Below are 21,274 nucleotides of genomic sequence, written 5' to 3'. Positions count from 1 at the left end.
TCCAGAATCTAACTGAACCTTTATCCTTAAAACAAAGTATTATTTAAAAATATCAGTTTCAGAAAGAATTTAAAAAATACAAAAGTTTCTAGTTGAAATACTTGTCAAAACTGTCTTCAATTTTAAGGCCAACATGTATGACAGTCACATCAGAGTGTTGCTGGTGTTGACATATGGGACAGGGATAGCAGAGTGAGAACGTAGCTTAAAGTAGAAAAGCTCTGTAAAACGTCACTAGCAGTTACTTGCTGTAAAACAGATAGAAGCCACAGTCCCTTAAATCTATAGTATGTGTTTTTCTATTTACATGTAACCTAAATGACAGTATTACTGTGACTGGATATATAGCATTTTGTAGTATATATCTTTAATGCAGGTGTAGACATCATTCAAGATGGTACACATGTATATAAAAAAACAGCTAATTTCAAAGTAATCCTAGAAGAATATTGCAAATAATGTTGTATAAATGCATAGTGTTTGAGGGGAAAAAATTACTTCACTGGAAAATAAAGTCCCACACATTGAGCTTGGCACTTGTGTATCACTATGTCACTTTCTTTTTGACTGAAGACAGCTCTTTCTGAATCTCACTGAATTTTGGCCGATTTTCTGGCTTGTAGTCCCAGCACCTCTGCATTATTTTATATATCTCTTCTGGACATTTTTGCGGTGCTGACATTCGGTAGCCTGGTACACAAAAAAAAGGGGAACATGTTTAGCATTGAAAATTGATCATATTGACAAATATAAAAAGAAACGACTGAAGTTCAAGGTCATTGCATTAAAAAAGATAATCAGGGTAATATGTGGAAAGTATTCAATATATAACCTATACAAGATAGATAATTATCAAACTAGTCAAAGCTCAGGTACCAATGACATTTAAGTTGGGCATGGTAAATCATCAGTACATTTCTCATCCCTGAAGGCAGCAACTTTCACAGATTTGTTTCCTGTATCTTATGAAGTAGCAACCCTCTAGGTTTTAATTGTGTTCCCTTTTTTTCCCCTGACCAAGGAAATCAAGAATAAATGTTAAGATGGGAGTAAATCCCTTTGCTCTTTTTCAAAATGGATAAACTTTATAAATGTTAAGATGGGAGTAAATCCCTTTGCTCTTTTTCAAAATGGATAAACTTTTATTCTCATGCCTTTTCCCTTTTTTTGTCACCTTAAGAAGTTCCCTCCCATTCCCACTTTATTTATTTATTTTTCCTCCCTCCTCTTTTCTTAAATGACTTTTATATTTTCCCATCATCTTAAGTCTCTTACTCTTCTGGTTTGCATAGATAGGCAGTGACCTTCCAAACCTCTGTGCTGCCATCAACTGAAGGAGGTCTCTGACTTGGTGATGAGCAGGACAATGAACAATGGGTTAAGTAAACTAGCATCTAATCATTCAGAAGCCCCAGTTAAGTGGTCATTCCAGCATATCATCCAAATCCTGGACCAAAAAATGTACTCACAGCAATGAAGGCAACTTCCCAGTGAGTGGGAAGTTGGGCAAAAATGTCAGGAGGACTGCATGGATGAATGAGGGCTCCTGGACAAATTCAAACACAAAACAGGTAATGTGGGGGGAACACAGAAACATTGTCCAAGCATCCAGGGATGAAGTTAGGAAAGCTAAAGTCCAAATGGGATTGAATCTGGCCAGGGATGTCAAAGACAACAAGAAGGGCTTATTTCACTATGTAGGTGACAAAAAGAAGGCTAGGAAAAATGTGGGCCCACTGCTGCATGAGGTAGGGCACCTGGTGACACAGGACATGGAAAAGGCTGAGGTACTGAATGCCTTCTTTGTCTCAGTCTTAACTAGCAAGACTGGCCTTCAGGAAGTCAAGGCCCCACAGACCAGGCAGAAAGTCTGGGGCAAGAAAGATGTACGCTTGGTGGAAGAAGATCTGATCAGGGAACACTTAAGCAAAATCGACACACATAAATCCATGTGCCCTGATGGCAAGCACCCATGAGTACTGAGGGAGTTGGCTGATGTCACTGCAAGGCCACTCTCAAGAACCTTTCATGAATCATGGTGACTGGGAGAAGTGCCTGAAGACTGGAGTAAAGCAAACGTCACTCCTGTCTTCAAGAATGGCAAGAAGGAGGACCCAGGGAACTACAGGCTGATTGGCCTCAACTTGATCCCTGGGAAGGTGATGGAGCAGCTAATGCTCGAAACAATTTCCAGACACCTGAAGGACAAGAAAGCCATGAGGATAGTCAGCACAGATTCACTAAGGGCAAATCATGCTTGACCAACTTCAGAAGCTTCTCTGTTGAAATGACTGGCTTGGTAGATGAGAGGACCTCAGTAAGGCTTTCAACACTGTCTCCCTTAAGTCTCATGAAGAAACTGTTGAATTATGGGCCAGATGAGCAGACAGTGAGGTGGACTGAAAGCTGCTGAATGTTACGTCCCAGAGGCAGTTGATCAGTGGCAAAAAGTCTAGTTGGAGGCCAGTAACTAGTGGTGTACCACAGAGGTCAATACTGTTTCATAACTTCATATATGATCAGGATGATGGGGCAAAGTGCACTGGGAAGGTGATGGAGCAGCTAATGCTCGAAACAATTTCCAGACACCTGAAGGACAAGAAAGCCATGAGGATAGTCAGCACAGATTCACTAAGGGCAAATCATGCTTGACCAACTTCAGAAGCTTCTCTGTTGAAATGACTGGCTTGGTAGATGAGAGGACCTCAGTAAGGCTTTCAACACTGTCTCCCTTAAGTCTCATGAAGAAACTGTTGAATTATGGGCCAGATGAGCAGACAGTGAGGTGGACTGAAAGCTGCTGAATGTTACGTCCCAGAGGCAGTTGATCAGTGGCAAAAAGTCTAGTTGGAGGCCAGTAACTAGTGGTGTACCACAGAGGTCAATACTGTTTCATAACTTCATATATGATCAGGATGATGGGGCAAAGTGCACCTTAGCAAGTTTGCTGATGACACCAAACTGGGAGGAAGGGCTGATATGCCAGAGGGTCGTGCTGCCATCCAGAGAGACCCGGACAGGCTGGAGAAATGGGCTGACAGGAACCTCATGCAGTTCAACAAGGGGAAGTACTGCACCTGGGGAGGAACAACCCAGATACAACCAGCAGTACATGCTGCTCAGCTCGAAAGCAGCTTGGCTGAAAGGGACCTGGGGATCCTGGTGGACACCAAGTGTAGAATATGCACCAGTGATGTACACTTGTGGCAAAGAAGACTAATGCTATCCTGGGCTACGCTAAAAGAAGTCTTGCCGGCAGATCGAGGGAGTTGGTCTTTCCCCTCTGCTCAGCACTGGTGACGCCACACCTGGAGTAGACACGAACATACCAGAGAGTCCTGCAAAGGGCCATGAAGATGGTAAAGGAACTGGAGCATCTTTCCTGTGAGGAAAAACTAAGACAGATGCGATGGTTCAGCCCGGAGAAGAGAAGGCTCAGGGGGATCTCATCAATGTATACCTATATACATTAATAAACTTGTATACCTGAAGGAAGGGTGCAAAGAGGACATAGCCAGGCTTTTTTCAGTGGTGCCCAGTGACAGGACCAGAGGCAAAGACCACAGACTGAAACACAGGAGGTTCCTCCTAAACATCAGGAAACACTCTTCCCCTGTGAGGATGACCAAGCACTTGCACAGGTTGCCCAGAGAGGTTGTGAAGTCTCCCTCCTTGGAGACATTCAAATGCTGTCTGGACATGCTCCTGGGAAACCAGCTCTAGATGGCCCCTCTTGAGCAGGGAAGTTGAACCAGATGACATCCAGAGTTCCTCACAGATTCTGTGACTCCATGAGTCTATGAAACATTTACCCCACGTAGCTCTCTGAGCAAATGACGTGCAGCGCACACCAAAGCAAACTGGCACATAGAACTCTACAACTAAATGCAGCTCTGTGGCTCCAGACTTACTGCACAGGTCTCTGCATGTCTTTTTCTACAGCAGGGTACAAATAACACTGGCCTCATACAACAAGTAAATCTAAGAAATATTTTTCCCTTGTTATATTGCATGCATCTGCTCTAGGTGCTGGATTAATGCAAGCAACTTCAAAGGAGAAAGGCTGGGCTCTAGGACACTTACAGACAAGATAATATGAAACTATCTAAAAAATCCTTTCCTTCACAAAGTTTCCCCTGGAAACTAGTTCTCCAAAACAGTGACAGCAGCAACTACTTTTTGTCCTTAAAGCAAAGGGATTCTATATAGCTATTTAGAATTTAAATTATCCCAGTTTAAAGCAAGCATTCAAGTGACTAAATTCACTGAATGGTCTTACTGATTGAGTAATTGACAGAGATAAGATCAGGAAGAGAATCTGGAGTGTCTTAGCTCACTATCCTAAGAGAGGACCTATTACACACTGAAAACCAAGAAAATAAGCTGATAAAAGAAATGAAACTTCCATTTAAAAAAAAATAACCTGATGGGCCAACAGGACTATTTTCCTCACAGTATTAATAGCTGGAAAAGCACAAACATATTTCTAAATCTTCGAATTTTATCAATTTCAAAAGATTATTATTCTCAATGGATTAAAACAGAATCTTAGTACTTAGGTAGTAAGACTTGTTTTTACAAACACTCCTCTGTTCTGGAAAACACTGGATTTTTTGATTTGGCCTTTTAAAGAGAAACTTTGATGGTCGCCTACACTGCTTATAGCGAACACTGGCAATCAGCAAACTAGTTTTTGTTATTTTTAAAACAATCATTTAACAGTTTTACTAATTTAGAACCTGTTTATGAATTACACAGTAGTACTATGTAGAGGAGGAACAGTTCTGAAGTGCCACTAAAGATGATGAAAATAAATCGAAGTCCTGAAATCCTGCTCACAGTGACTTGCTAGTTTAAATAAAAGCCTTTTGAAAATTTTGTAGAAGAGAAATGTGGCTTTTAACGCTCAACTACCTTACCATTCTCCACCGTAATTGCTAAATTTTTGTCTGAAATGCTTTAATAGAGAAGATGGAATGATAAAGATTTTTTCTTCTGGCCGTTTAGAATATTTATACCTGCATTAGCATAATTTTAAATAATTCATTCTGGTCAAGCCTCTGCTTTGCACAGCAGTAAATCCCTCCTTTCCATCTCACCTTTTAGTTCTGCAACAATGAAAATCACCATGCTGTAAGCCTTCCATCCTTTAAGTCACTGGTCAGTATACTCCTTTTTTCAAGAAACCTATGTATCACACTACACCTCCCAGAATGCTAGATTCAACAATTCGTATTTTTGCTAAAATTGCTGGATAATCTGTATGGTATTTATTTGCTATTTTATACTGTATGTACTACATCCTTATGGTTCTGTACAGCATTTCTTTGACTCCCTACAAGTAACTACCTTTCTCAACTTGTTCTCGTGCTTGTTGGTTGGTCATTCCAGGGTACGGACATACTCCTAAACTGAAGGTCTCCCACAAAAGGATTCCAAAGCTCCATACATCACTCTCAGATGTGTATCTCCCTAAGAAAAGGAGAGAAAACATGCAGCTTAACGTACAGAGAAATTGTTTCAGATAATTACAGCCCCAAATGTTCTGTAAAGGTAAATTGTTACATTGGCAAGCTTGAAGCAGAACAAAGCTGTAGCTACTAATAATACCTTCTGCAGATATCATAGACTCTCGTATTTCAAAGGATAAACAAATTATCTTAAGGTCAACATCTAAGAATAATATAAGCTAATTTAAAGTTCTACAATTTGACAGACCTTATCATGTCCATTATTTTTCATGCAACTTAAGAACTTCTTGCCTCTTAATGTACAAAACTTTTCTTTTTTCTTTAATATAAAAGGACAGAAAAATGTCAGGTTCCCCCCCCCCTTGTTTAGAATCACTTTCAATTCAAAAGATACTTTTAAAAAAAACTACCTTTCCTGGTTCCCTAATATAGCTTGGCAGTAAGTACTCTGAAAGGAGCTACCATCAACATAGTTTGTAACTGCGAAGAGGGACTGGTTTTCATGCTTTGAGAAACTGTTCTCTGAAAATGAAAGTACAGTTGCTTCAACTTGTTTAATCTGGACCCTGAAGAACTGATGCACGCAATCAGTTAAAGAAAAAGAAAAAAATACCTGGCCGGCTGGTTCCATTATCTTCAACTATACTTCAGAGATAGCGAAATAGATAACTGACAGATAATTGAATTCTAAACCTCTTTGTGCAATGAAAGCTTTATATTATGGGAGGAGAGAACTTGGAGCAGGTTATTTCCATTGTCCCAGATGGATTCATATTAAGAAGGATGGATTCACATCAGAAAGCTAAGGCTCCTAGCCCTTTGTAGCACAATCTGTGAAAATGTTACCTTAAAAATCCATTTTCAACATCACTTCCATCATTTTTCATGACTGTTTTTCTTTGTTCCATGCTATTACATTGTACATATGTGTCTTTATTCTTTAAAATAGACATATGTTTGTGAACGTATTGTTCATCTTTCATCATTAAACAGACCAAACTAAGCCACTTCTGACTAGAAAAAAGGAAAATACATGTAAATTATAATGACAGTTGGTGATATGACAACTGTTCTGACGTCAGAAAGTTCAGTTTACTGTTAAACTAAGTACCCCTTCCAGCTGCACTGCATTAGTTTCTGTGCCTTGTAGATGGCAATTACGGACATTCACTATGCTCTTTCCAGTAAGATGAGTTTTCTTGTCTATGTATCAACTCTCTTCAGAGTTTGGCATCCAGTAATTTAACACTTTTCATTCAAATCATTCAGTAGATACAAGACAGGTGATTAGTTTTTTTTAAAGAAAGTACAAGTTCTGCACAGTTAATTATCTTTTCCACTATGACATTATCTGGAGAAAAAAAGGGCCTGTTCATTTACAAAAAAAAACCTTTTCACGCAGTAATTTATTAACATGAAAAACAACTCAAAATGTTGTACTGGAAAAACATACATATTAAATGTGTATTTTAATTTTGAGGGAACAAGAAGAAAAAATACCCTACACTCGGCTAAGTATGTAATTTTAGGAGCTTTTCAAACATTTTTTCCACTTGCTAGAAGTGATGGAAATCACTGCTCCAAGCAAAAATAACTTTCAATCTCCCACAAACTCCAGTAGCATCAGGATTTTCCTTATGACTTCAGACACAACTCCCTAACTTGCCCTAATCTAGTTTTTAGACTTCACAACTTGCGTTTTTTTTTTCATTTAAAATCTTGTTGTGACTGTCGTTATTTAGATACACTGAATCCAGAAGTGACTAAAAAATGAACTTTTACATAGTTTCTTAATCACTATATTATTTACGTAATGGCTAAATGACCCAATCCCTCCTTTTCTTCCAACCCTTAAATCTTGCCATTAAGAACGAACATGGAGAGTGGTTGCTAACTAGTTTTGAAATATTGCAAATTTAGTTCTATTTCACTCTGATATCCTTAAATACCTTCAGCCTTACACAAATTAATGCAATACTTATGACCATATTATTAGGATCCTAAACGGCAAGACAGACAAAACCCAATTATTTTTACTCACATCTTTCAAGGAAGTGGAAACAACGACCCTTCAAAACCACACAGAAACCTTCTATGACATTTTGAAAGTTGAGTATTAGACTGCTGAACGCATTAAAAAGTGTTTGAGAGAGCTTATTTTCCAAACACTACAGAAAATAACTTAAAGCTGCTTGGGTATGTATGCATTTTAGGAAACACAAAATAAGTATGTTAATCAACTATCCTCTCCTCTCCTGTACTATGCAGAAAAAAGACTCAAAAGTACGAAGTGAAGGTGTTGTCCCAAGAGACTGTTTCCTGCTTAATGTATTCCACGGGACTGCATATGGCTATGAAATACAGGTTTCCATTATGTATCAAACAAACTGTATGCACTTCTGAAATAACAAAAATAGTACTTTAAAACACCTCTTATAGTGGAACAAACTATAGTGGAAAAACAGAGAAGAGTGTTCCTCAGTGAATGCTCGCAACACTAATGCATCTTAGAATTAAAAAAATACAAGATCAATTACAGTAACTAGATTTATCACTAGCCTTCCAAAGGGAAGATCTGCATTATTGTGTTACAGCATTAACTCCTGTAAAAGCACTAATGAGAGGAAGCATTTTGCTATCAATCGTAAGTCACAAACTTATGATTTCCAGTGCCTGACTCTTTTAAAATAAAGCTTTAAGAGATGGCAGAGACATTTATAGACACTTCAAATGAAGAATTTAAAACAATTTTTTTAAGTACTTAACTAAAGAACTCGTTGACAGAAGTACATCCAAAACATGACACTGTTCATTTAATATGCTGCTTCTTCACAGCCCACTTTACTTAGAAGAGCTTATTTTTCTAGTTTCATATAAGCTAAAAAAGCTAAATACAGCAGCTTCTGTTTCTGTTCTAAACTGTTAGCCATGTCATATGGACCACAATAATGGACGTTTTCCCCCAAGATAACAGGCTAGCAATATTTAAAAATGCAGGTAAAGAAAAGCTGCAGTTAAAAAAAATATAAATCTGTGACTGTACTTTTCTCCAGCTCAATGATTTATCTAACAGTGTTCTAGTATGTTAACACTTTCTACCATTTTCAAAGAAGTACTAGAACAAGCACTGCCACAAATATGCAGAACTTGCTTTTCTTTTTGCTAACAATTACGATTTAGATGACTGACTAGGTAGTCTACTAGAATGAGTCAGCAGTATAACCAAAGCATTATTTTATTGCTGCATAATAGCAGTTTTCATGTTGCTGCGTTATTCTTTTGGAAGGCAAAACTATTTTCTACATAGCTTAAATAAGACTGAAACATTAAAATTATTTTAAACATTATTGATTTGAACTGGGCATTAGGAATATGTATATATACTGAAATACTGCCCACGGTGTAGTCCTGATGCTCCTTACTTTATTTTTGACTTTTTTTTTTTTTCCAAGAAGATACAGTTATGTCCTTACCATAATTGAGAGCTTCTGGAGCAGTCCACTTGATAGGAATCTGCTTTAGGCCTGATGATGAGTACACGCCATCATCCTCTTGCCGGGACATTCCAAAATCGCTTATTTTCAAGATGTTGCTTTCACCTACCAAGCAGTTCCTTGCAGCCAGGTCTCTATGTTAAAACAAGAAATAAACCCCCATATTTTTACATATTTGAAAGTACTTGAAGCTATTTAAAATAGCTGAACCCCTCAGCCAAGACGGTGATGCCTGTTGGAAATCAGATTTGAGGGTAAAAAACGCTACACAGCAGTTGTGGAAAAGAGGGGTGAGGAAGGGAAAAAAAAAACCATGAGAAATAATCCTGTGAACACCACAATCAGTGAAGGAGTCCGGTGAGGAGGTGCTGGAAGTGCTCCTGGCGCCAAGTGGAGATTCCCCTGCAGCCTTTGGAAGGACCCACGCTGGAGCAGTTCATGTAAGACTGCATCCCCTGGGAAAGACCCACACTGGAGGAGGGGAACAGTGTGAAGGACAGAGGAGCTGTTATGGAATGACCTCAACCCTCATTCCCCATCCCCCTGTGCCTCACACGTGGGAGGAGGTGGAGGAGTCGGGAATGAAGGAGGGAAGGTAAGCCTGGGAAGAACGGAGGGGTGGGGGAAAGGTGTTTCAGTTTTTGTCTTTATTTTTCACCATCCATCCAACTCTATTTTCATTGGCAATAAATTAAATTAATGTTCCCCAAGTTGACTCACTAGTGAGTGATCTCCCTGTCTCTATCTTGACCCACAAGCTTTCCTGTCTTATTTTCTCCCCTGTCCTGTTGAAGAGGGGCAGTGTGAGAGCAGCTGGGTGGGTATCTGGCAGCCAACTAAAGTCAACCCACCACAACTGCCCTCTGAGGTCACAGAAATAAACCTGGAGATTAACAAAACAGATTTTAAGAAAAATGAAGCAGAACTTGAAGACGTACCCTGAAACATGTTCCCATAATTATGAAAGACAGTGAGAAACCAAGAATGGGCTCCATCTTCTCTATGCCCACCTTACCTTAGCATTAGAGTTTTACTTAAAAAAAGAAAGCTACTTGGTATTACAGGAAAAGGAATTTTGCCTCAGTGATGGATGAGATGCTCAGAAAATCGACAGCCTTCCTTTCCCTTCCTCCATCTCAAACATGTTGTTTTATACTAGGAGACAGCCTGTAGTAATACCTGACAAAAGACCTACTGTGGCTTCTCTACAGCATACATTTGGAACAATAATACATGCTAATAATATATTATTAACATACTATATGTATATTACATTTCATTGTTTCACAGTGTATTAAAATACTACATAATAAAGTACATTTTATTATTCCCCTCTTAATGTAATAAAATATAGGAAATTTTTGAAGGCAGAAAAATGTTAAGCAACAGAATTAAATCTGTAACACTAGGAACATCACAGGCAAAGTATTTTTAAATAAAATTTACAAGTTTTTTTTCAGCTTAAACAGCTAATATGCTCACAAATGGCTTCTCCTATGCAAATATTCCAAAATAACAACTACCTTAGCATTAATGTTTTGGATTGGACCTGTAACATAGTTTTGAAGGGAATCCCCTGAGCACTTAATGCACACTCATTGGTTTTGAAGAATGATTTTGGTGCATGCAAACTAGATTACTCTTGGAAGAAACTAACCCAGAACTCTGCCCGTGGTGTGCATCAAATTTGTTTCTACAGCTAATGCAGAAAGAAGGATCTGAATCAATGACAAACGGCTTCAAATGCTGTGCATGGTGGAGACACTAATGACTAAGGACAGAACTATACTTAGTCTAAAGTAAAAGTCTCGAGCCATATATAAGGATGTTAAAGCTCACATATCTAGAACTACTTTAATCAACTGATACATACTGATACTGCACTAAATTGTTTGATACGTAGACAGAGCCTGTGTTTGAGCATAAACACTCTAACTTGATTTAAGAATTTTAACATATTTGACTCACACAACTTTTCTGCCACTAAGAACATTTATGGCTCTTAAGCTTGGTTACGCAGTGACACAAATGCAGTTGTTCTTGCAGTTAGAGAAGACGGACCACTTGAAAAACAGTGTGAAGTCACAGTCTGCAGCTGAAGATATGTACAAATGTATAAAACAGTTCAATAGGCACTGTATTACATAGTTTGATGTTAGCATGTGGTATTGTTTGGTGAAAATAAGAAAGCTGGAAAACAAAATCAAATTGTTACTGCTTATACTCCAGTCTGTAAAAAGTATCACCAAGAAACCTCAAGAATTTATGGCTTAGATTCTAATCATACTGTAGTCCTTAAGTATTTTATTTTTTTTACTCAATATAGTCTAGATTTTCTGACAGATGCACATAAGGAGTGGAAAATGTACTGAGGTTTTATCTCAAAGAAAATTTACAGAGTTAATTACAACAATGGACATCATCCTACCTGAGTCTGATCAAGCATTTAAATATGCTCTGAGTCAGATCAAGAAAAAGCTATATACTGAGCTGGTTTAGGTTAATTTCTCATGCACAAGTCTGATTACTACAGAAAATAGATCATAAATAGTACAGAGTATGACACTTGTACACAAAGATTACACTCAGTTCACATAATTTTTGTCTGTGTTGTGTGTGACAGTTTTCTTTTTCTTTCAGAGCCATCTAGAGGAAGTGTTTTTCATCATTACTGAAAATTCACAAAAACACTTCCATGAAAATCAAATGGGTATATGAGAAAGTTGGTAAAGGTTGTGGTACTACGTTTGGGATATGTGTAAATTAACACTAGATCTTCTGAAGGACCACAGACACACCGAGTCTTTGCTTCATAAAACAGTGTTTTTTCTAGCTGTCTATTATCTGGCAGTGGGTCGCAGAATCATACTATTCAAGCTGCCATGCTGCACACAACTGCCAAGGGAGGAATCATGCCCAGTGGTTCGCTAATGGCCCACAACTTGTGCAGGTGGATGCAACTGTCAAGTCCAGCATCAATCTTTCCCAGGCAAATTGCTTCTTTCTTTTTAATCTCAGTTTGTATTGAATAGAGAAGCATTTTCATTGCTGTCTTCCTCAGAGTGTCAATAAAATTTTATGAAATAATGAGTGTCAAGCTATTAACAATAAGATAGAAAAGGATGCATTGTGATAAAACTTAACTTACTAATAAAACTACAAATAGCAAAGTAAATGTAGGAGTGCTAGTTATGATTCTTACAGTATTAATACCTTTTTTCTGCTTTTAGCTAGAAATGCCACTGTTTTGAAGCTATAATACTGTGTATTACTTTTAGTACATCATTTGTACTAATAAAGCCTTTTGAGCACTTTGAATCTCCACTTGGCGCCAAGAGCACTTTTTTTTTTACTTCTGACTTAAGCAAATTTCCTTCTTTCCTTTCTCATGTGTAAGGTAGGCTCTTTCACTTATTTAGGAAATACTTTAGATGTGAACTTTTCTTTCCCTTTTTCCTTCACTTTAGTCATAGTCTTTTTAAAGGACTTTTGTAATCCCCCTCTTAGGCACTTAGATTTCTCTTTACAGTTCTTGTGAGGAGCTGGTTCTTGGAGTACACTGAAACCAATGATGTTTGGCAGATTCAGTGATATTTTACATCATGCTAAATTCTGCCAAAAGTTCTGTTAGTTTGCACTTTTAATAACTTGCCATTCTGTGGGATGAAACAGTACAATTTCACTCTCAGTGCTCCACCACCAGCCACTTCAGATTCTGCAGTTACATCCACTGTAGATGTATTTTTCAGGTTCTTTTTCTCCCTGTTCTCTAACTTTTAATTTCTTCACAATGTCTATTTGACTAAAATTTATTATTTCATTCCTCAGGCGTATAAATGTCCTGAGAGTCAGAGTAACTTGTTAGCATTTCTGCTGTCATTTTACCTCTGTTTCATATTCTCTGTGATTTGTTGCTATATTTTCCAGGTTTCCTTATGTGTATTTGCATGTGTAAAAGCATTTTAAAAACATTGTTACACTGGAGGCTGTAGCTACATCAAACTTTTTTTATTTTTATCTTTCTGAAGATTTGGTGAAGATGTTTCAATATTCAAACAATCTCTTTGCTGTTTCTTCTCATGTCTGACAACCTCCTTTAAAAGGAGGTTCATATTTTTCAGCCTAGATACAAGAGAAAATTACCAAAAATGCATTTTGGTCACTGTGATTTATTACAGAATTTATAGCCAGAATCTGAAAAAAAAAAAGGCATTACAAAAGTATTTCTTCCATTGCTTTATATTAATAACTAAAAGCTTTCATTTTCTTCCAGTTTCCAGGATTCTAATTCATTTCAATTTACTACAGATAAAAGGAGAAAGCTCTACTGTAATAGTGTAAAGGAGCTTATAGAAAAAACTTTACATGTTAACCTTCCATATGAAATACACACAACAGGCTTTCATTCAAGTATGTATGATAAATGACATGAATGAAGAAAAATAAGAAACTGTAAATACACAAGGCTGATGACCGGCTATGAGGAGTCAGATAACATCAGTGTTAAGTATTTGTAGTAAATCATGACACAATCAACTATGTTCTTCTTGTCTCAATCAACTGTGTTCTACTTGTCTTCTTTTCCCTAAAAAGCCAAGTATGTTCTATTTGTTTTCTCTTCCTTGTCCTTAATGTTCCCTAAAGCCAAACCCCTAAGTAAGTACAGATATAGTTGTATGGAATTAGGTGTAATACGTAAATTGGAAATTTCGTTCTTTAGCACTGCTGTGCTGTCCCTATAAACACAAACAGGACATTGGCTAGCAATCACTAATATGGGTTGAATATGCTGATAAAAGAGGTAACTCGGAAGACTTTTGCTAAAAATCCAGTAGTCACTTAAAGAGGACAGAGAGGCAATTTTTCTGTGCTGGGACTTTTTACCACCTGGATTCATGTCTGTCAGCAAAGACATAAACTTCATAAACTTTTCCCTAAGGACACTTTTATGCACCTTCCTCCCTTCCTTCCACCACCCCAAAAGAACTACATAGCAAGTAATACCTAGTATTTCAACGGAATTCCATCATTTAAAGCCAATCAAAACAAGAGAGTAAACTCCTCATTACCAAACCAGCAGGACAGACTGCCTCACTGAACTAATTACCCATTTTATATCCCCTCCCTGGATCATGCAGTTAAAATGCTCTTAGGTGATAAAAGTAATTAATTAATTAGTGAACAGGATCAGTCTGTCTCCTCTGCACATTTAATTCAATAAAAATAATCTATTACCCGATCAAAAAAGAAGAGGCGTCAGGTCTACAAGTGAAACTGTTATTTTTTAGTTGATATAAGACACTACCTCTCCTCCAAACACCTGAGGTAATTTCCAGTGGTGTCTAAATCAAAACACACTTATTTCAGAACTTTCTTGATACTCATACGCTGCTACTTCTGCTATATATGGAGAGCATAGCACATAGTACGTACCTAATGACAGATGGGGAACATATTAGAGGCTCAGAAGCACATCCTTTCATGCATTCCATGTCATCTTCCCCCTTTAAACTTTCTTTTACTTATTTCCTCATATTATTTTAGCTATCACATTATGAATACTAATGCAGCAATATTACAGAATCACAGAATGTTTAGGGTTGGAAGGGACCTCTGGAGATCATCTAGTCCAACCCCCTCGCCAGAGCAGGGTCACCTACAACAGGTTGCACAGGACATCGTCCAGGCGGGTTTTGAATGTCTCCAGAGTGGGAGACTCCACCACCTCTCTGGGCAGCCTGTTCCAGTGCTCCACTACCCTCAAAGTAAAGAAGTTCCTTCTCATGTTAAGATGGAACTTCCTATGTTCAAGTTTGTGCCCATTACCCCTCGTCCTATCACTGGGCACCACTGAAAAAAGACTGCTCCCATCCCCCTGGCATCCTCCCTTTAAGTTTTTGTAAGTATTAATAAGATCCCCCCTCAGTCGCCTTTTCTCTAGACTAAAGAGACCCAAGTCCCTAAGCCTTTCTCCATATGAGATGTTCCAATCCCCTAATCATCTTCGTTGCCCTTTGCTGGACCCTCTCCAGCAGATCCTTGTCCTTCTTGAACTGGGGAGCCCAGAACTGGACGCAGTACTCCAGATGCGGCCTCACCAGGGCAGAGTAGCGGGGGAGGATGACCTCCCTCGACCTGCTGGCCACACTTTTCCTGATGCAACCCAAGATGCCATTCGCCTTCTTGGCCGCCAGGGCACATTGCTGGCTCATGGTCATCCTGTTGTCCACCAGGACTCCCAGGTCCCTTTCCACAGAGCTGCTCTCCAGGAGGTCAGCCCCCAACCTGTACTGATGCATGGGGTTATTCCTCCCCAGATGCAGTACCCTACACTTACCCTTGTTGAATTTCATAAGGTTTCTCTCTGCCCAACTCTCCAGCCTGTCCATGTCACGCTGTATGGCAGCACAGCCTTCTGGCGTGTCAGCCACTCCTCACAGTTTTGTGTCATCAGCAAACTTGCTGATGGACACTCTATCCCTTCATCCAGATCATCAATGAATATGTTGAACAAGACATAAAATTAATTTCAGTGCTAATCATTTCTCTCAGTTCCTCATATAATGCAAGTCCATCTTCATCTTCACAGATGAAGAGTGCTAGGAAACCAGAGAAAATCCAAGTAAGATACAGTAGTGACTTCTCAATCATCTCAAGTGTTCTGCTTGCTATCTGTGGTTTTCGATATTGCTCAGTTCTTCTCAACTAAAAAATGAGTAAATTTTGCCACCTCAGAGCATTCGTGACATGACTCCCTTTAAAGCACTTTGCAATTTTCAGATGAAGGACTGAAAAATTTTGCAAAAAGAACTCAAAAGAAAAAAAGTAATCAAAAAGTAATCAAACAAGCCCCAGATAATTGTATTCAGTAGCTGAACACAGGCTCAAAAACTAGCTTGTACCTAAAAATGGGTTTTTTTCCACAGAATCTTTATTTCCTTCGCTTGTAAGAGTAAAATGTATCCTACGTTCCAGAAATAATCTGCATTGCACTGCTCACTCTCATTGTTATGATAGTAAGAGCTATCATACAAAGTGATTTATAGCAACTTGGTGATCATATTCCTGTGAACTAAGGTTAGCAAGATTACATTAATCAAAAGGCAAACTTTAAGTAATAAAGGCCAAAGAAAAAAGAAGAAAATATAAAAGCCCCCAAAAGCTTAAGCATCTAAATTACTTTAATACACTGTAACACAGTCTAACTAAAAATTGGTTGGTAAATAAAGAATTTATTCATATATGTCAGATCTTCTCCAAAATAATAAAACTATAGTCACATACAAAATATGATCCGCAGATACTGGGAGGAGCTGTTAAGTGTTTTTAAAAATGCTCTAAGTATAAAAACACTGTTGAGGATCACACTGTTCCTAATTCAAAATTCCAAATGTCTATGCACTATTATTGTCATCCACACCCTCAAAAAACATACTTGGTAGCTGTTATGCTCCTGATTTTCCCTAAGTGCTTTGCTCGGTGTGCGATAGATTGTAGCATGGGTCACAGCAGTAGACGATAGGAAGCTACAGCATCACATTCAGAACTGCAGAGTGGGATGCATTTGGTTCACAAGGACAAAGTATATTGCTTCATCTGTTGAGGACTGCACAGCTTAGTAAGGAAATCACTGCTTGCAGTGAACTTTACCCGCAGTCCCACCCCACAAACCTTCATGCTATTCTTATGGCTACATTTTTTGAGCAAGTGACAGCTGTCCTAGACTGTACAAACACAGTAAGAAGAAACTTCCTAATGAACTGCTGTACAGAAAAATATATTCACATTTTCTTTACCACAGTTCATTACTGCAAATGCTTTCATGCACATACTTGAAAATACAATTAAGATATAAGGTCAGATAAAAAGTTTACTCATTGTACAGTCATTTCTGATGAACAAGTATAGAATGAGAATCAGCAGGTTATATTCATTTTTATAGTCTGCAAAACGGTCAGTTACGAATGAACAAACACAGAACTACAGTAAGGTATAGCTTGAGGTAGGTACAAAAATTGGGCATACTAAATTAGACAAATTATTTAATTATTTCTGTGGAGGAGTCGCAGTACTGACTTTAGGACTTCAAACACAATACTTTCCCCGATATCGTTATGTTTTCAGAGTCAAACTCTCTGTTTTACTTCTTGACCATGACCACTCATACCTCAAAGGGCATAAAGTGTCCCTTTGGAGGCACAAAAGTGAAGCATAAATGCTACATAACGTTATCAGCTCCGACAGTTGTAGTCCTGGTCTCCTAACACATGGTGTTTCGTATAAAGTCTAGTTCTTGGAGTTGAATAACTGTGTTAGGTATGAACCTCAATTTTCATTAAAAAATAAACTGTTTAAGATGGATGACTGTGAAGAAGAGAACTGGAAACATATTTGGAGAAAAGCCTCCTATTTTCTGAATTTTAAGTGGTGCAGTATTTTTTTAAAAAATAAGATTGGTAATTCTATATGGAAAAGAGTTGAGCTGATCCAGACTCCTCCTCTGAAGAACGACCAGGTCACTCATATATCTTGGAGCCTTCTCACCTGCCTGCTCTGGGTACATTTTTATCAGGAAGAAACTTGGGTTGCTGTCAGACATTATATGGCACTTCTCACACACAGAGGTAATAATGGAGGAAAACTAAGCAATTGTAAAGTACTGTTTGCAGCCCCAGAGATGGCTCAAGGGACTATACATATGTATTGACACATTATAAAACTTTTATCTTTGAGTTTTATTCAGGTAAGTTACTATGTGTCCTCCATTTTCCTAGTAGGACAAGGTTGCTGTACCAGCTATTTTAAAAGAGATAAAGATGGGCATAACAGACAATAAGCAGTTCCTGAAGAGAATGAAAGCAGCAGACTACGAAGACAGAAATGAAGCAATAAATTGATATATCATCTATTGCTCCCACCTTTTTCCTATTTCTGCTATTTTCTTCACAATGCCTGCTTCTGGGATAAGAAGGTTCCTATCAGCAGCATTTAAATGTTTTTCATCTGCATGGTTTCTCAACTCTTTTAGAACTTAATAGTTATTGTCTGTATTTTTCTGAACAATTATTTGGATGAAAACCACATCATCGTCATTTTAGTCTGTAATAGTCTTGTTTGCATTGATATCCCTGTAGATTTTTATAACCCGTTTTTCCTGTGCATTGCTGATTACATGTAATCTGCTGAGCAAAATGTGAGACTTAGGAACGTCTATTTTTTTTTTTTTCTCCTTGTACTTCATTTGTATCTTGAAACAAAAGTTTTCAATTCAGTTTCTTTTGTGTGCCGATTTATTTCATTTTTTGGGCAGGGAAGCTTACATTATCTTTGTCCAATGTGAATAACAGAGAACATTATTACTCCCTGCAATTTTATGGTAATAACCTTCTGTAGGTAGCTGTTTTTTTCCTTTCTAAAGTTATGGGAATCAAAGATTGACACAGCATACATTTTACAGCCACAAGAAAGCCTTCTACAAATTAAGTTTGGGCAACAGCACAGTAACCTATCCAGCCTCCTCACTCGTCATAAAGTAATGGCTTACACCATGAGAGTGAAGTCTAGAAAAAAATTTACAAAAAGCAATCCTAGTGATAGTCTTAATAAAAACTAAGAGTCTGGACAGTCCCAGGACTGGATGATAAGTAGCTTTATGGAAATCCTAGTATATTATGGCAACTGGGAAGTGGAAAACACCTTCCAGAAATCCCCATCAACATGACACACACAGGAATAATACCACTGCTGAATCCCATGCAAGCACTCCTATGTTCTTGAAGTTTTTGAAAGAAAAAATACAGAAGCAGCATAATTATGTATACATTTATGATATGCATAAGATTTTAAAATATTCCTTAATATTCCTATTTTATATTCAACTGAATTATAGGGGAAATTAAGTGTCCCAAAAGTAATTACCCGAGATCGGTAATTATCCAAGACAGACCAGAACTTAAGTTTACATTTTGTGCTCGAGAAGGTCACAATGGACTTAATGCACAATCACAGACATCTTCCATTTCCAACATCAGTCATACAAGTAGACTGTACTATTCATAGTAAGGCAAATACCATTTTCAAGCAAAAATTCCCGCAAGTACTGTATCATTCACAGAAGCAACTAAAATGAAACACAACAATCCAGCATATGATTGTACTAACAAACGGATTTTTTTGTGATAATATCATGGTGTCATTCAACTGGTGTGACGACACAAAACTTGCTACAATAACTGTCCTTGCCCTTTAATACAAGGAGCAAACCTCAATTTAGTTCTTAATTATGAATTTAGTTCTGAATTAATCTCTTCCTTGTTCTACTCTATAGCAAAATGTCAAAATATCATTGATTTCTCTGTACAGAGGCATTAAATATTGGTTTAAGTTGTTTACAAACTTGATAACATCTGAAGAGGCAGACCAGATATGGTCAAAGATCATATTCACTTGTCCATTATACATCAGTGACAGAAAAGCTTACACGCTGAATTTAAAGAAAATGTCTAAAGCAGGGTAGCTCCTAGCTCTGACTTCCTGATCATTAAGTTTTTTAGAAATTAAATTTCTCATTTTATTAAACAATGCCATTTTCTAGTGTTAATATTATTATGTATTGTACTAAGTTTAGAAAACAGTTGAAGACTTATAATGAAAGCAGAGCATAAGAAGTAGACAAACAACATTGCAAGTGCCCAAGGAACCAAGAAATTCACAAGCATAATTATAATACAGGTTAGACTTTTCCACCATTTTGATTAGAATAGAACAAACTAGGACAATAGTATAGTATTTGCAGGGCTTTTCAGGTCCCAGTGAAAAAGGAAATATTTACAAATTTTTATGTCTCTTCTCAGGTTAGCATTAAGTACTTACAGCTGGTGTATATTAACGTTCAGCTGAGGCAGGCAACAAGTTTAGCCACTTCTGCTTTTTCAACAGCTAACATCAACGATGTATTCTGGAATAGTTCAAGTTAGCTCTAAATGCATTCCCATGACTTAAATCTACTTCTGCTTCGACCAGCAGATAAGCATGCATTAATATTTCAAAAGTAACAGATGAGTATGGACTAAAGTTCATGTCTTTTTAGTAGATAAAGTATTACATAGGCACTAGATCCCAAGACGCTTTATATAATGAAGTTAAAAAATTAAAAGCTAATAATCAGGGTACAAAGAAATGAAGCATCCAACATAATTAAAATACAAGAGACTACATTTTAATGAAAATAATACATAAAGAGTAAGAAAGAAACCAAATAAATCACATCTAATTACAACCCAGAAGGAAAAAACAGAGCAGAGAAGTAGTAGAATTAAATAATGCTACACAAGTGGGTTGCACTGTAGTCCTATGCTTTGTGGCTAGAATACGAAAAAAACACAAGCTCTTGAATTTTTATAAGAAAGACATAAAGAAAACCAATAACAAAGAGAGAGAAGAGAATCAACTACAATTTAAAACAATTGTGGATTTTTCTTATTTTAGGAAGGGAATGTGAATGGATGGGACAGGTAGCATACGTCAGCTAGGCATTCTTAGCAATGGAAACCAGTTTGACAAAGATACATAGCAACAGTTCACTAATTCCTAATTTTCTAATCAGAACAAAAAACATTTTGTAATTTGCACCTTACAATATCTCTCTACTTTTAATCAAAGATGATAAAAAAATGATTACTTGCATGTTAAGATATTTTAGTTTCCTAAAAATAGTCTGTTTTGTAACTGTCATAAAAGAATCTAAAGCAAAGATGAATGAAACTGAAGATGAGTAATAATTTACTAGTTGTCCTAGACAGCTAAGTAAGGTTTGCAGTTAGCTTACAGAAATACATAAGAAATCTCATTTGCCTAACACATTGTAGAGAATTCTATACAGAAATTAAAAGGAATAAAATGACCTACTCGTCTTCTGTGAATTAACAAGTTAGGAAATAAATTGAACCTCTTGCCCATTTTTGTTGCTATTACTTAAAATCTACTATCAGTTTTCTACCCAAAAATAGAACATAAAAGTGGAAGAAAAAGCTTTCACTTTTTTTGGGGCACAAGAGGAAGAAGAAAGTGATGGGATTTTGACAATCTGGGTGGGGTACCTTAAGTAGGAAACATGCAAGAAATATGAGGTGACAATGTGCTGATTAAGGATCATGACTACATCTCATTGATAGCAGCATGTGCGACAGGACTGCCATAGCTTTTGGAAGAACTGGAAGAACTCACATGTGCATGCACGTTCATCATGGTGGGATGAGTCAAGGAATACATGTTAATAAGCCCAGTAACTCTGAGTTCATCACCTGCTGA

General features: G+C 37.4%; 1 protein-coding gene across 1 annotated transcript in view; it reads right to left on the bottom strand.

Annotated features, from left to right (window-relative positions):
- Nucleotides 1-547: 547 nt before the first annotated feature.
- Nucleotides 548-21,274, bottom strand: part of FER (fer (fps/fes related) tyrosine kinase) — a 164,170-nt gene continuing 143,443 nt past the window's right edge. The window contains exons 17-19 of the mRNA XM_009880479.1: nucleotides 8,945-9,099; nucleotides 5,350-5,472; nucleotides 548-690 (exon numbers count right to left, since the gene is read on the bottom strand). Coding sequence (XP_009878781.1) covers nucleotides 548-690; nucleotides 5,350-5,472; nucleotides 8,945-9,099 — 421 coding nt within the window. The remainder of the gene's footprint in view (nucleotides 691-5,349; nucleotides 5,473-8,944; nucleotides 9,100-21,274) is intronic.

This window comes from Charadrius vociferus, unplaced genomic scaffold, assembly GCF_000708025.1.
Source record: "Charadrius vociferus isolate BGI_N301 unplaced genomic scaffold, ASM70802v2 scaffold272, whole genome shotgun sequence".
Taxonomy (NCBI): Eukaryota; Metazoa; Chordata; class Aves; order Charadriiformes; family Charadriidae; genus Charadrius; species Charadrius vociferus.
This window is presented reverse-complemented; position numbering and strand designations above follow the sequence as displayed.